The sequence below is a fragment of the Chinchilla lanigera genome, unplaced genomic scaffold (genome assembly GCF_000276665.1).
Source record: "Chinchilla lanigera isolate Chin_1 unplaced genomic scaffold, ChiLan1.0 scaffold00063, whole genome shotgun sequence".
In the NCBI taxonomy this organism is placed as follows: domain Eukaryota; kingdom Metazoa; phylum Chordata; class Mammalia; order Rodentia; family Chinchillidae; genus Chinchilla; species Chinchilla lanigera.
Window position 1 is genome coordinate 6,119,773 of NW_004955464.1, and position 17,291 is coordinate 6,137,063.

Genomic DNA, 17,291 nt, shown 5'->3' on the forward strand with positions numbered 1-17,291 from the left:
ATCTAAAAATCCTTAGTAAGCACATAACACAAGCTTTTCTTCCTAAATTTTCACCAAATACCAAGTGCTCAATTAAGTATGAGTGTTCTTGAAAATATAGTCAACCAAAGAAACTTATGAGATCTGACTGAAAAATATGGTGCATGTTTAATATATGTATTTTAAAATTTTAGTGAAAGATACTTTGCCATGCATCCCCCTCAAAATACTTCCCCTTAGTTTGAACATACTTATCCTACTACTTCTGCCACTTTCTCAGGCAGTTCTGGGAGTCCTCATGCATGTCTTTATTTGTGCTGTTGTGACCATGTCAATGTTCTGAACAGATTCAGCTATCTACCTATCACAGTCATTTTGACCTTGGGGAAGAGCCACACGTCTTCACTGAGCAGAGTCAGTGAGAGGTGGATGACACACCGTCACGTTTTTAGGAGCCTGACTTCCCACTGGATGTGAGTGGAATCACTCACAGTATTTTCAGTCACATTTTGTAAAAGAAACACACACATAAAAATGATGGGATGAGTGTGTTGGAAGTGGGGGGGAATATTCTGAGAGGAATTAATGGCAATGTGTCTTTTACCATAATACATCATAGTTAAACGTTCACTGTGCATTAGTCACACCTCAAATATGCTGAGACAATAACAAAAAATAAAGAATATAGTTACTATGAAGAAAATAGACTAAAGAGAAAGAATATTTTACGTGTGTTAGATGTGCTATTTGAATGACTGAGTGATGCGGGGGGTTGAACCCAGGACCTCATGCATGCTAGGCAAGTGCTCTACCAGGGTGCTACCAGCCTTCTCGTCCTACTGCAGACAGCATGACCCCAGAAAGCCTGTCTAGAGATGTGATATTGAAGTTATTTTCAAACTATGTAAATGAGGCAGGCCTACAAAGATTTAGGTGAGGAAACCAGTTCTAACCTGAAAGCCCCTAGGAATAAAGGACTTAAGATAGAAACTAACTTGGTGATTAAAGGAAATATACCGCCAGTTCATCTGGAGCAGAGAAGAAAGACAGGTCAGAGAAACACATGGGCAGCTGGTGAGGGCCTTTACAGATCATGGTCAGAAGTTTCAGTTTTAAGGAAGGGGGAGGCAGCTCAATGGTAGAGTCCTTGCTTTGCTTGCATGAGGCCCTGGGACCTCAGCACCAACACCACCCACAGAACAGTTTCTGTTTTAAGGATGGTGAGAAGAACAGTACAGCATAATCCAATTCACATATTTCACAAAGTCAACCTGGCTGTCAGCTGGAAAATGGACTCCGGGGAAGTGGGGAGACGGGCAGACCAGATAAGAGGCTATTGCAGTAGGCCCTGCAAGAGATGATGATAGGCGAAACAGGGTTACGAGGGAGTGGGAAGCAAGCAGAGTGGACTTGAGAGTTACCTTTTACCTTCACTAGGCGATGGATGGTAATTTATCAAGCCCTTCGTAGTTAGGAAACAACCACAGATAAGCACAGATAAGCGGCTGATATGGCAGAAGGAACACAGCCCTCACACACCACAAAGGCACAGGGGCTGAGGGTTTCCTCCACCCACACCCACAAGGGATGTAACTGAGCAGGCTGCCTCAGCTGAGTGCACATGGAGGGGAGGAAAAAGGTGGAGAGTGCCCATGACTTTGTAGAAGTGAGTGGGGTCCGTGTGGAGGCACCCTGCAGAGTGCCAGGCTCATGGGTGTCCGGTGCGCACAGAAACCCCAAGGGTCTGAGGAAGAGGAGAGCTCTTTAGGCTGTTAGACAGCTCCTCTAACATCCCACACACAATCCCCTTCTCCCTTTCCATTCCTTCCCCTCTATCACTGCAGAAACATCTAGTGACTGCCGGCTACAAGGCCAGGTGCCCGTGGGGACACAGTCAGACCTAGCCCCTTTCCTCACTGCATTTCTAGTCTTCCCCTGGAGAAGAAAAAGAAGTATATATACATAATAGCAGAGTGTAGAAGGAGTTAGGGTGCAAATAAAAGAAAGTATGTAGTATGATTTCCTGAGCAGGTGTATTTAAGCTAATACCCCATTAGAGCAAGAAGGAGAGCTAGCTGTTCAAAGAGGAAACAGCCAAGATCCTGGGGGAGAAAAGTGCTTAGTCTGTGAAAAGAAAGTAAAATAAGACAAGGGTCCTTAGAACACAGTGGGTGTGAGACAACGACATGAAATGAAATTAGACAACAGGCAGGAGGGATGAGACCACGCAGGCAGGCCAGGTAGGACATCTGGCAAACCACAGAAATGGTAACAGGGAAGAAGTCTGATTGTGATTATTCTTATGATGGTGTACAGAATGATTTGGGGAGGAGGCACAGGGCAGGAGGAGAGGGGACTTAGTTTGGAGGCTGCTGGAGTGGCCTAGATGGGAGGTGATGCTGACCTGGACTATACAGTCTGCCAGTGGAGCTGGGGAAAGGAAGTGGATTCAAAATGGAGACAGAATCCCCAGGCTTTGTTGCTAGGGGTGAGGGAGATGAAAAGGGGAGTGGAAAGGGCAAGGAAGATTCAGACGTCTAAGAGTAACGGGCTGGCAGTGCCATTTACTGTGACGAGGAAGAATGCAGTGGGAGAAGAGGGGACCAGCATTCTGAGTCGGGCACGTAAGTCAGCATAAGATGTGTGTGAGACAAGAAGGGAGCTGGGTGTGAGAGTCTGGAGTTCAAAGCAGAAGTCTAACTGGAGATATAACAGAATAATCAGCATAATGAAAGTACTGAGATCCCCAGGAATGGACTATAAGGGAAATACAGAAAAATGACAGCCCAGAACAAGGCCCTTTGGAACCCCATTATTTAGAGGTCTGAGACAGAAAGGGAAGCTGCTGCCAGTGAGGACTCGGGTGGAAAGTCAGGGGATACAGTATCACAGAAGCCCAGAGGGGAGAAAGTGCAAGAACAAGGCGTAAACTACGCCAAATGCTGCCCAAAGGTCAAGTCCCTCCCAGGTTTGGCAACACCGAAGATTACAGACGACCTTGACATAGGCAGGGCCAAGTGCTTGAGGGTGGAAGTCAACTATGGTGAACTAAAGAAGGAGAGAGGGAAAAGCAGCAGAGTGGCTTTTTTGAGACATTCTTTTCAGGGGAAGAGAAACGGGGCGCTGGTAGCAAGGAAGTTTATTTGGGTCTTTTTTGAACGGGATAAAAATGGCACCTTCAACTAATCTCTTCAAGAAATGCAGTACTCCTTCTGGATGTGGCTGCATGAGAGATCTGTAACTTCTACAACTCTTTTCTAATTCTGTAATTCTGTTAAATTTTTATATATATTTATATATATAGATATATAATATAAAATTTAACATCCTAGCCATTTTAAGTATACAGTTGAGTAGTATTAAATATATCCGCAATGCTGTGCAACCATTAGCAACATACATTTTTATAACCATTTTCATCTTGTAAAATGAAACTCTGTACCCATTAAACAATAACTTCCTGCTCCCACCCCCACCCAACAACCATCATTCTGCCTGTTGTCTCTATGATTGTGTCTTCTCTGAAAACCTCATAAAAATGGAACACCATATGGTATTTGTCTTTTTGTGACTTGCTTATATTACTTAATATAATATCCTCGAGATTCACTCATGCTGTTTCAAGTGTCAGAATTTCAAGGAAGGTTTGGTTTGAAGATTGATGCATCACAGCATGTATGCCTGATGATGGTAATGAGCCAGGAGAAAGAGATGGAGCAGTCTTAAGGTGACAGGGCACAGGACAAGGAGATCCAGGAAAGAAAGGATGAGGTATATTCAAGTCCAGGTAAGTCTATCAATCTTGGGAGCAATGACGAGGGAACCTGGGTTTAATGGTTTCTATTTTCTCACAAAGCATAAGGCAAAGAAATCAGCACAGTGAGCCTGCTAGAAGAATCCCATTAACATGGACCAGGAGTGCAGCTGACGCAGGAGAGGCTCTGCCACTACAGCTCTGGCTGGGACAGCCCTGTCTGGGCAAACTCCATTCCATCCTTCAAGACCCAGTGCAGAAAACTCTTCTGAAGATCCACTTCTCAAGAGCAGATACCACATTTTAACAAGAAGAACAACAAAATGCTTTGTATCCCGTTTCCAATCCACAAGAGGCATTTAGTCTAGAGTGACTGACAAACTGAAACTGCTTTGACTCTCCCTTCCTAAATCCTAATTTCTGCCTTTCCCACTCAGAGCAGAATCATCTTCCTTACCATTTACTGTACTTGATGTGTGCCCTGCTCAGGGGGAACTGAACATACCAATTTAAATTAAAAAAAAGAGATTATACACAATCACAGAAAGATGTTTCTCATGATCTCTTTTTTGTTTCATTTTGTTTTTGAAACAGGGTCTTGCTATGTTGCCCAGGCTAGCCTCAAACTCCTGGATTCCAGTGATCCTCTTGCCATAGCCTTCTGAGTGCTAGGACTACAGGCAAATGCTACTGTACCCAGTTACTCATGATTTCTTTATAAACAAAGTTCTTTCCAGCCAAGAATGGTGGCATATATCTATAATCCTAGTCCTCTGAGAACTGGGGCAGAAGGACTACAAGTTCCAGCCTAGCCTGGGCAACTTAGTCACTTAGTAAGACTTTGCCTTAAAATTAAAAAATGAATAAATGAATAAATAAATAAATAGAGTTAAGGATGTGCTCAGTGCAAAGGCCCTGGATTCAATTCCCAGTACCACAAGTTTAAAAAAAAAAAAAAGAGTTCTTTCCATGGAAACAAAATTCTGCTTAGTTTTTATTAACTTGGTTTAGATGTAAATTTCTTGGAATAAATCTAATGTGTAAAACGGTGGAAGGATCGATCTCAAAGACTAGCCAGCAGAATAACCTAGTCGGTGTGTGATGTAAATTCCCTCTAGACCCCCACGTATTTCACTGTAAGACCTACACAGGCTCCTCTTCAACAGTGTCAAAGACTGAGAACACAGAGCAGTCAACAAACAAGAACTTTGGACTGAGACAACTGATTCCTACCACGTCAGATCTTTTTAGATAAACTGTTTCAACTCTGACCATCCATCTCATCTACACACAGGGTATAAAACCTTGGTATAGTTTTTATGATTAGATGAAGAAGTAGGACTGAGTACACAGTTCAGTGACACGGCACTGGTCTAGCATGTACAAGGGCCTGAGTTTGGTTCCCAGCAAAGGGAAAAAAGAAAGTGAAGCACCTACCATGGACCTGACATATACCAGGCTCTCAAAAAAGAACTACAACTCAACAATAAATTAGCAAATAACCCAGTTTAAAACTGGACGTTTCTCCAAAGACAATATAAAAGAGGTTAATAAGCACTTGAACAGAGGTTCAGTATCACCAGCTATTGAAGAAATGCAAATCAAAATAGTGAGATAGCGCTTCACACCCATGAGGACTGCTAAAACAAAAAAGACAGTGACAGGCGACAAGGATGTGGAGAAACGCAAACCTTCATATAAACGAGTATTATTCAGCTTATAAAGGATGAAACTTGAAAGCATTTTGTTAAGTGACAGAAGCCACTCAAGAATGACCACACGTTACATGAAAAGCCCAGAACAGGCAAATCCAGACACAGAAAGTAGATGAGCGGCTGCCAGAGGTTGCAAGGAGCAGCAGCTGGGGAAAGACTGTTAATGGGTGGGCAGTGTGTTTGCGGGAAATGAAAATGTTCTAAAATAGATGATGGGAATGACTGCACAACTCTGTGGTAGCCCATAAACTGCTGACTATACACTCAGAATGGGTGAATTGCTTGGCTTGTCAATTATGTCTCAATAGAGTTGTTTAAAATAATTTTGTTGCTATTCTTCTTAGTGTCTGAGAGGAATACAAAAGCCAACATTTTACTCATTCCCGTATCTATCACTTAACTGGTAATCAGTTCTGATTAGAGACAGTTATGCAATGCACCTAAATACACAGGAGTAAAGTTCACAATCAGCACATCCCCTTGACCTCAGAGCGGGCATACTGTCCTGAAATACAGTCCCAAGACCCGGGAGTTGAAAGACAAAAAACGAAACCACCTAGTGATATGATAGCAAGCACAATCAGACGTTACTTAGCCAAGTTCTGAGCTTAGAAAAGTTACATTATATATCTTATTCTCTACTAAAAATTCAAGTTTGTTTTTTCTAAACCTCTGGGTAATACCTGTAACTTAATAAATAAAATCATTTTTGACCATTTAACCAGTGGCATAAACAACAATCATAGGAAAGGAGAATGGTGCACTGGGAAGTCAAAAACCAACAAGTTTACTAAACAATTTCAATGAGTGGCAGGAATTTTCTATTAGTTTTCTGATTCCCTAAAGTAAATATTTTCAATGAGGAAAACGTTAACACGCCCAAAACATGAAGTACGATCGAAAAGTCTATCTCTTGGTCAACACTGCCTTTCTGATGATTCTAGTCTATAAAAACTCTAAAAAGATGTCATTTACAAGTGGTATTTAGGGGCTGGGGATTTAGCTCAGCGGCAAAAGCACCTGCCTGGCAAGCGCAAGGTCGTGAGTTCAGTTCCCGGTACCGGAGAAAAACCAAAAAAAAAAAAAAAAAAAAGTGATATTTAGTTTTATAAATTCCCTATTTTAACTGCAAATTGATGGTTACGTAAGCATGAAGCTAGATATAAGTAACAAAAGACTGCATGCATTCCTTAAATATTTACTTTAAAACAAAACTGAAAGACCACGCGCGTGCATGTGTGTGTGTGTGTGTGTGTGTGTGTGTGTGTGTGTGTCCAAAGTGTCTGCTAAGAATGCCTAAAAGTAGTACCAGTGAGCACAGAGCTGGTAGCCACACAGTGGTTTCTATTGCCATTCTCTACTACAGGGACCCATGACTCCTTGGAGAAACAACTGATCCCAGCACTGGAGGATGGAAAGTACAAAATGATCCAGAAAGTAGGAAAGTATTACTAGAAAAAATCACAGGGGCATTTGATTCAGTTCAGGGGCATAGGGTTCCCACTATTCAAGTCAGGGGCATTCTAAGCATCAAAATAATTTATAATGGATTATAATCCATTGAGTAAAGTAAGAATCTATGAGTTCCTATAAGATATATGGATAAATGTAAAAACAGGATAGGAGGCAAAGCTCTTTGTTACTGATGACTGCAGTTAATAAACATACTAAGAGCCAGGTGTGGTGGTGCCCACCTATAATCCCAGCACCCAGGAGGCTGGAAGCAGGAGGACTGCCATGTGCTTGAGGCCAGCCTTGGCTACATAGTGAGTTCAAGGACAGCTTGAACTACATAGCAAGACCCTGGCTCAAAACCAATCAACCACCCAACCAACAAACCACCCACACAAGGGCTGATGAAGTTAGAAGATCATCCATGGATGCTAAAATGAATGGGTAATAGGTGAAAGTGTGCTAGGGGCAAAGCATCCCACCATAACTTACTTATTAACTATGAAGAAGAAGACAAAGACTAAGATGAAAAGAACAAGAGCAAGAAGAAGAGGAAGAAGACGATGATGAAGAAGACAAAGACAATGACAAAGACGACGAAAACCAAGATGAAGAAGAAAAAACCAAAACTTTTCAGAGGAAAACATGGTCTGTGCCATTAATTAAGTAACCAAAGCTAACATTATCATATAGGACAAACAATACCACGCACTGCAGGATATGATGTACTGAGGACACATCAATTAACCTGAACCTCACTCTAGGGAAACATTTGACATATGCAAACCTAGAGATATTTTACTCTTAATGAGTACCTGTACCTTTCAAAACAATCAAGGTAAAGAAATGCCAAGCATGTCTGAATGATTGTTTCAGATTAAAGGATACTAAAGAGACATGGCAGTAAGTGTATTCATGGATCTCTTCTGGACAGGGAGAAAAAATAAAGGTTGGAACAATTGCTGGACTGCAAGTATGTTCTTTAGATTAAATATTATACAGTACTGTACTAGTGTTAAATTTTCTTATTTTGATAACTACTGAGAAGATGTCCTTGTTCTTAAAAATGCACATAAAAATCTTTTAAGGATAAATAAGCACAATGTCTCCAACTTTCTCTCAAACAGTCAAGTGAAATATATATATAAATATAAGCTGGGGAGACAGCTCAGCAGCATAACGCCTGCCTGGCAGGCACAAGGCCCTGAGTTTGATTCCTGGTACCAAAAAATAAATAAGTAAGTAAGTAAGTAAATAAATAAATAAATAAAAATATATGTAGAGGAAAAGGAATAAAGCTAATGGGGCAAAATGTCAACAATTGATAAATTTAGGCCCAAGGTTTATGTGAATTCCTTGTACTATTCTTGCACACTTTTCCCATGTATGCTTGAAATTATATCGAAAGACAGAAGTTCTTATTGAAATGGAAATTCAGAAAAGGAAAAAGCTAGTCAATGCCACTACTCCAGTAAGATTCCTGTATGTATTCATTTTTCCATAGGTTCCTTCAAGTCCTTGTTTATGGAGAGACACACAGATGTAACTGTTATATAAAAGCAATTCCTACTTCTCACTTTGAACTTCATACATCACTTAGGACTTTCAGATGGCACCTGCTGGGTTCAAGCTTATCTTCCAATTTTAAAAAAGTGGAACAACCCAACTATCCAAATCCTCAATCAAGGAATGAATACACAAACTGCAGTGAACCCACACAATGGAATACTACTGAGCAATAAAAAGGAACAAATTACTGCTACTATACACAATAAAGTGGATGACTCTCAAATGCCTTATACTAAGTGCAAGAAGCCAGCCTCAAAGGCCTTTTGATTTCACTCACATGACATTCGTGAAAAGGGAAAACTATGGGAACAGAAAATAGACAGTGGTTGCCAGAGGTGAAAGGGTAGGAGGAACAGCTGACAAGAGAGATCTACAAGGAATTGGGGGAGGGGTGGTAGAGCTGTTCTATACCTTGATTTTAGTGATAGTTATATAACTTTATAAGATATGTATGCCAAAACTTGTAGATATATACTAGAAAGATCAATTTGCTATATGTAAAATAAACCTTATTTTTTTTAAAAAAAGAAACACATAACCAAGTCGAGTTTTAGAAATAGTTTCCCTTTAACCCAATACAGAATGCAAACTTTCTATCAGGATGCTTTAATTCAAAGTCGACACTTATGTTCAAAACTGGCCTAACCAAAGAAAGAATCTGTGAGTTCCTATAAGATATATGGGTAACTGTACATCAAATACAGTTGTCCCAGTTCTTAGCTGTGAGCTCTTCTCTTCATTTTCAAAACCCTATTGCAGCACTTGAACTCTTCTCCATACTACTGCAACATTCTTCTAAGCATTCGGGCCTCTGTCCTCTCCTCCACTGAACTCAAAGAAACACCAGATGGATATAGCGATCATACACTATAACCAACCACAGGACCTTTTGATAATCCATATTCTACAAGATAAATTCCTAAATCCAGAGCAAAGCATTTGAAGTGTCCTGAAACCAAGTTATACTGAGTCTGCCCTCAGGCCCACGTGAAACAACCTACCTTCCACCCACACAGCATTACTTGCCAAACTTCCTTGTATTTTCTTTTTTTTTTAATTTCTGGAATTTTTTTATGCAATAGTTTTCTGTGTGTGTTTTATGTTTACTTTTTAAAGTCTTTATTTTTTATTAGCACATGTTTACAGTTACATAATGATTACATTTCTTGTGGGGAGTTGGTAACAGTACACAACGCATCTTAAAGTGTTTTCATCCCCTTCCCCTAAAAGTTTCTACATTCTGGCCTGGACTGTCCTTTTCCCTATCCTTCTGCTGGACACACCTACTTAGCCAGTTCAAAGTTTACCATTTTTTATTTTTACTTTTTACTGTTTTTCAGTACTAGGGGTTGAAGCAGGGAATGCTGAGCTATATCCCCACCCCCGTTTTATTTTATTTTCAGACCAGGTCACGCCCAGGCTGACCTAGAACTTCTGTCCCAGCCTCCCAAATAGATGAAATTATAGGTGTGCACAACACCCAGCCTCAAACATACCTTCCTCTAAGTACAGCAAAAAGTATGTCAGTCCTCCCCACATACTCAGAGGACTGTACCTGAGTATACAGCAGTTGGTCCATGCAAGCTAGCTAAAAGAGTAACTCAGCAAATCACCTTACCTGCCAGCCATGGGTAGGTTACAATTATTTTATTTGCAACGTCAGAGTAAAGTTTTCCTGATTTGGCTTTTAGAGTGAGCCACGTCTCATCACAAACTTATCAATCATACCGCAGTATGTATTTCAAGTCAAATTCCTTTTAGTCATTATTTAATATGCCACCTAGATTTTTTCAAGTTTCTATCTTCCCAGAAATATTAACCTGAGGTACTGCGAGCAACTCTTTCTCCCAGTGATTTAATCTCCTGAAAATAATGGACCTATGAGAATTCTACACTTAAAACAGAATCTGTTGCCCGAAGTGCATAACTTTCTACTCTGAGAAACTTACACAATTTATGCTGGCTCTAGTGTCTCTTCCTAGTTTAGCTTTTACTAAGAGTTTCTGACCCAAGCATGGACTGGATGGAATCCCAGGGTCAGTACAGAATCAAAGAATCAGGTTTAGTAGCAAACTTAAGATTCAGTGTCTTTTATCTGACTCAAGTCAATAAACATTTACTCACTATAGGAGACAACCAAGGGGCAGGAGAATTCAGTCTTAGGCCTCAAATATTTCATATAATAGTTAATAAGACAAGCAACATTACAATACAACCAAACCAAAATTGCAGAAAGACCCAAGACCTGCAGGTATTTAAAAGGAGATGATATCTGAAATGGGTCTAAAAGAAAAACATTTATTTTTTAAAATTTTATTTTACTTTTTATTTTAAAGATAAAAAGAAATAAAAGCAATGATACAGAATTTCAAAACGGATAGTAAGAAATTAACAATGGTTAATGTATTGCATATTGTTGTCTTCAAAGTAGTTGCTCAGATTGCAAGATGTAACCATGCAAAATTAATCAACCAATATAAGCACAAACTGATCTTTTCAATGGACTAAAAGAAATTAGTAGTATAATTATGTTAACTATCTTGTATTTATATATACTTTTTCTTTCTTTTCCCTTCCTTCTTTTCTTCTTTGCCCCATCCCATTGTTCTTTTCTTTTGAGCAGTTTCTTTCCCTTTCTCAGTATCTATTGCAGATTTTGTATCTTATTTAGTTTCTCACACTAGAGAGACAAAACGATGTTTACACATGTGAGTTTGATTTATTTCACTTATGAGTAAGGTATCTAGTTGTATCCATTTACCTGTAAAAGCCTAGAGTTTATCCTTCTTTATAGCTAAGTAGTACTCCATTATGTAAAAATACCACACCTTTTTTATCCTTTCCTCGGTTGATGGACATTTGCGTTGTTTCCAAGATTTAGTTATTACAAATTGTGCTGCTAACATATATCGCTGTGATATAATGTTTTTAATTCTTCTGGGAAGATACCTAGAAGTGGAATAGCTGATTCAAATTGGACCTCTAGTCCTAGGTTTTTGAGGAATCTCCACACTGATTCCCACAGTGCTTGCACCAATCTACAACCCCACCAACGGTGGAGAAGGGTTCCTTTCTCCCCACAGCCCCACCAGCATTTGTTATTAGTTATTTTAAAAGAAAAAATTTTTACAGAAAGAATGACATTCTGGGCAGAGCACAGAACAAGGACAGAAGAGACCCAAGACCTTACAACAGGTAAGAATATAAGGTATTCCGTAGAAGAAATATATCTCATATCCCTTGTGAACAAATGGTATGAGTAAATAACTAAATAATTACTAAAATTTTGGGTAATAAAAAGGAGCTACTCAGTGTTAATAGCTAAGGCACAGCTAAAAAAAGAATGAGGGAAAACAAGGACAAGGACATCCGACTTCATTCGGAGCAGCTTTACCTGACCTGAGGGGTGAGGTCGGAAACTAGATTGAGGTATTCCAGCAAAGGTGATCCCAAAAAAAGGCTCATCATGAAAGTGAATAATTAAAGCGAGCAGCGAAGTACAGATTTTCTTTTTTTAAGAATAGTTTGCTGCTGGGCGTGGTGGCGTATGCCTGTAATCCCTGCACTCGGGAGGCTGAGGCAGGAGGATCAACGTGAGTTGGAGACCAGCCTGAGCTACAAAGTGAGCTCAAGGCCAGCCTGAACTGCATAGTGAGACCCTGTCTCAAAAAGACCAAAACAAATACATAAATAAAATAAAATAAAATAGTTTGCCTGATGGAAGGAAAGGAGCTAGTGAAGGGGGAAAGATTCAAAAGCAGTTCCGTATGATCTGTGGTTTGGTTAGAGTGGCTGGAAACACAAGCACGCAGAGTTGGGCCTTGCACAGAAAAGGGGACTTCCTTCCTCTGGGAAGCCCTCCTCAGAGAGGTGACAAGAAGATGCCGGATTCTAGCAGGGTGGGACAGAGGGTGCCTGGAACCCGAGGAGCGCTGGCGTGTGAAGGAGGAAAGTCCGCAAGAAACAAAAAGAATTTTGGCAGCAACAGAGCTTGGCCGGATTTAGAAACGTGCATTTGCAAAGACCCAACGCCGTGTGTATTTGGCGTCTTTTGCTAAAGCGCCCCTAAAGCTCCCCTTACACCTGAGAAGCCAGCTGGGGAAAGGGAAACCAAAAAAGTGACTCTCGGGGGAACAGAATTTCCCTGGCGAGGTTTAACAGCCAGGGGCCAGTCGCAAAGCCAGGGGATCCAGGCAGGGACCCGACATACTTTCCCTTCGACACCAAGACAATAAAATTAGCATGTTTCACACGGAAAGCGTCAACCGTGAAAGTCACCGGGATGAACCGAAACCTCGAACGCGGCTCACCTGGCGGCTTCCGGAAAACCCATCTTGTAGACAGTCACCACGGCAGCTCCACCGAGGCCTAGGTTGTGCTGCAGAGCCACCTTCGCACCGGGAACTTGCCTCTTTCCGGCTTCCCCCCGCAGCTGCCAGCAGAGTTCGGCACACTGAGCCAGACCTGGCGAATCGAACACAGAGCAGGTGGAGGCTGCTGGCTTAGGAAGTGGCCTCCAACCAGCTTGCTCGAGCCAGCCAAGGGCTAGCAACTCATTATGACTTCTAATGAAAGCCTCTGATTAGGTCGGGACCTTGTTTGCCTCAGAAACTTCTCTTGAAGCACGAAAAGGTTTTGTAGAGTGTCTCCCCTCCCAAGGAATCCCAGTATTTAGACAATATCCAGGCCTAAGAAATTCTCTATACCTGTTCAACCTGTCGTTTTCTGGCATGTTGAAAGTAAAAACACCGAACATACAATTCACCAGCCCAAGAGAAACAGCAAATTTTCTAATTTTACCATTTTAAATGTATCAGAAGAAAACAATCTAGCATTTGGGAGTTCACTTTCCCTAAAATACCCGGCTGGGAAGGGAAATTTTCCCTATTGTTCCCCCAAGTAGTTCCCAATAAGTATAAACTATTTTCCAAAAGTCCTGTCAGCTATTGCAAAAAAACCTCTGAATTCACAAGAATAGCAAGCATGCTGTCCCCTGGAAAATAAGATCGAAGATTTTTAGAGCTGGAGGAAACTTAATAATGTAAACACAGAAACAGTTTAAATAATCTGTGGATAATAAATAATTAGAAAACTAATTCCAGAGTTGTTAATACCAGCGCTTGAGGCAGAAATTGAAGCCGTGGGGAAGATCAGATTTTATTCCTCTACCTACAGGCAGGCTAACGCGGGAGTGAACTTCAGCAACTATCTAAAGGGGGAACTGAGTATATATACAGGTTTTAAGGTTGGGGGTGCAATTTTAAGGAAACTCAAAGAATCTGGATAAAATGTGTGACTTTAAGGCTTCAGGGGCAATCAGCACAGGCTGCTAAACAGAGCTGGCCTCGGCAGACTACAGGGAGACCTTAGCTCTACTTTAAACCTTTTATTGCCCTTGCTTCTTGTTTACCAGGGGCAAGCTATTGCCCGTAATGGAGAGTCCATTGTTTATACTGGGCAGCTCGAGTCTCTCTCAGGACATTCTCAGGCCAGTCTTGATAAGAGTTAAGATTAGGACCCAAGTCTCAAGACTTTCAGTTAGTCTTTCTATCAGACCAGCTCTAAAAATAGGGGAGTTAGGAATGTTACACTGGTCTCCCTGTCCCACGCAGGCTTACCTAGTGTGTATTCTTCCATCCACAGCCCCGGACACAACTTCTGATCCCTGAGCACCTGTGACAGTTTTCTACACAAACACCAACCTCCTCAAGAACTTGCTACTTTTCCTTTCCAAACAGTGCACATAATTAAAGAATATATATATATATATATATATATATATATATAAAATTTTTTTTTGGTACTGGGAATCAAACTCAGGACCTTATGCTTGCTAGGCAGGCACTTGTACGGCTGAGCTATATCCCCAGACCTAAAGAATATATCTTAAACACTGTTTAAAAAATTAACTCTACACATTTAGTGATCTTTTTGGAACTGTAAACATTCTGAAAATTAATGAGGAAGATTAAAGTGAAATGACTCAATTATACTCAAGCTTTGGGGCAATCTATTTAATTAGAAATCTGTCTTATCAAAAGCCTAAACATTTAATGGAATGTGTAAGACAAAAAGTATTCAAACTGGCATTACATACAGGGGTGGGGGAAATATTGCTAGTTCCCCTTCACAAGGAATAAATCTATGTAGTTTACGATTTGAGAAAAAATTTAACTTCACCATTGATCAAATCAAACAGAAAGATACTATTTAACAGACTAAATTGGTAAGGATGTTTAAAAATGGGAAAAATCAAAGTTGAGGAGACTAGAGAGTTAGACACCTCCCTACAATCCTGGTGAAAACTTAAGCCAGCGCTTCTTTGGGAAGAAAGTAAGACATAGGCACCATTTTAAATGCAAGCTTTTGTTTACAGTATTACACTGTTACAACAATGAAAAACTAGATAGTCTAAAAGGAAAACATTTGGGGAATGGTCATATAAGTCATGCCCACCCATATGTAAAAAGGAAAAAAGAAAACATTTTCCCTCTGCTAATACACCCACTGCACACTTCTGTGACCAGATCACCGAGACCATTCATTCCTTTACACATCAAGCAGTTCCCTAGTGAAGACACTAACTGAGTATCTCGTAATTCAATTCTTAGACTATCGCCAGGCAGGCGTGGTGGCACACACCTGTAATCCCAGCCTGGGTTACATAGTAAGTTCAAGGCTAGCCTGCACTACACAGCAAATTAAAAAATTAAAAAAAAATAATAATAAATAATAAAAATAATAATAATTTAGACTATCTCCCTGAGATAGTGGCTACAAACCTGAGTCCCACAACTTCCCCCTTGGGTTAATTTGCCAGGATGGCTCTCGGAACTCAGGGAGATGCACTTGCCACTTCATTACGAAGGACAGAGAGGAGGCATAGAGCAAGATCTAGAAGGATCCTGAGCGCAGGAGCTTCTGTGTGCTGCCCTCCTGGCAGGTGTATGGAGTCACCAACCAGAAAGCTCACCAAATTTCCTGGTTAGAAAGTTTTTATAGACCTTGCTCCCTAGGCCTCTCACTTTTTCCTGGAGGTTGGGGGGTGGCGCTGAGAGTGCCAACCCTCTAATGTACGCCCTGAAAATAAGACCTAACTGGAAAATAAGGCCTACCATAATATTTTAGGGTATTCCTAACATAACCCCTAGCCAGAAAATAAACCCCACTTAACATCATCAGACAGATGCATTATTATGTCTGCTGAAACACAGGGTACCTGGGTCCACATGGGGGCTCCGCCTCTGCAGAGTCCCTTGAGGACAGGCCACGGCAAAGGGGCACAAACCTGCAGAGCAGGAGTCCTGTGAGTCCATGGCTTCACTTCAGCTGTGGGGACTCCACATTTGCTCACCAGTGTCACCCCCAGCCTGCGGGGGAAGAGAAGCCTTGCTCACCTGGGTATCTGCAGCACCCACCACAGGGACCAGGCTGGGAGAGCACAGTGCACATTGCTGATGCAACAATGTACTCATCAGGCAGCTATGTGGAGCACCTACCACATCTCCCAGAAAATAAGACCTAACCTGAAGATAAGCCCTAGCATGATTTTTCAGGATGCTTATAATATAAGCCTACCCCCAAATAAGCCACAGGTAAAATCATCAGCCAGATGGATGCACTGAGTATGTCCACTGCAACACACGATGAATGTATTCAATTATAAAATATTAATGTGTAAGTAAATATAAATAAATGACAGTAACATTAAAACTTAAAATAAATGATAAATAAATTATACTTCAGTATTTGTAAATGCCCAAGCAAGTGCCTTTGGATGAGAGATGAGAGGTAAACGGCTATGTAAACAGTCGAACTTGAGACTTACTGTAGTGCTGAATGACCGACGAACTGGAGTACAGACAAACACAGGAATAATTTGTGCACTTGATAACAGAAAGACATGGCTGTGTATAATATGAATCTTCACAATTCAATACATCCTGTGTTGTAACAGATGTACTTAATGCACTTGTGTGAAATAAAAAAACGTTTTCTGAATTTTGGTGCCTGCAATTTTTCACCACTTTTGTATGGCCCATCATTCTTAACTGCAATCATTTTTGCTGCCACTCTTGTCTTGCAAGTCTTCAATTAACCCTTGATTTAATGGAAACTTTGTGAAGCCCAGCCTCAAGAGGTCATGGCTTGGGTGAAGAATTCATGGGATAAAATCACTGACAACTGGTTGCCAATGCACTAGGAGCAGACAACATGGACAAGAAGCGTTCGTTTAAGGAGAGCTCTATTGCTAGACAGGAGAGATTGGGGCCAATGTTTCTATGGAAATGGAGTCACAAGAAATTCAGGCTGGGCTTTGGGGGTTTGGAGAGTCATGATGATGTTCCAGCAGAAGATGACAGGACTGTCTTGGATAAATGTAGATTTCTGTACATGAATGAATGCAGATTGCTGTGAAAGGGAAAAACTGTACAAGGAAAAGCTGTTCTTTTAAAACTTTGTTCTCTTTGAAGCTGCCTAGCTCTGTAACTGTTTCATGGCTCTGTAATTGCTTTCTTGATCCCTATAACCACGAGAGCATAACTGAACATTCACGATACTTGATCATACCAAGCTCTGTGGTCATTAATCCCGTCTTGTAACTGATGGTCATTAATCTAGCCCTGTCACTGATGATCTTACCCTGCTATCTAATCAGAAGAACTGCCAAGCTGTCCTGTCGTGCCTTTGGTACCCTTACTTATGCCTCACAGAAAAATGCTGGTTCACAGACACTCCTACCTGACTTTTGTTGGGAATTATCCCAGCCAGGATCACTAGTGTAAAATAAAGCTGTTCACTGCCTTCTGGCTTCCTCAAGT

General features: G+C 40.9%; 1 protein-coding gene across 2 annotated transcripts in view; it reads right to left on the reverse strand.

Moving 5' to 3' along the window:
- Scp2 (sterol carrier protein 2) overlaps positions 1 to 17,291 on the reverse strand; it is a 127,047-nt gene that overhangs the window by 22,532 nt on the left and 87,224 nt on the right. Inside the window, exons 1-2 of one of the 2 annotated variants that reach the window (XM_005398566.2) lie at positions 15,758 to 15,867; positions 12,780 to 12,933 (exon numbers count right to left, since the gene is read on the reverse strand). In XM_005398566.2, coding sequence (XP_005398623.1) covers positions 12,780 to 12,933; positions 15,758 to 15,785 — 182 coding nt within the window. In that variant the 5' untranslated portion in view covers positions 15,786 to 15,867. Of the gene's footprint in view, positions 1 to 12,779; positions 12,934 to 15,757; positions 15,868 to 17,291 lie in introns of those variants that run through there. The other variant, XM_005398565.2, reaches the window with a different exon arrangement.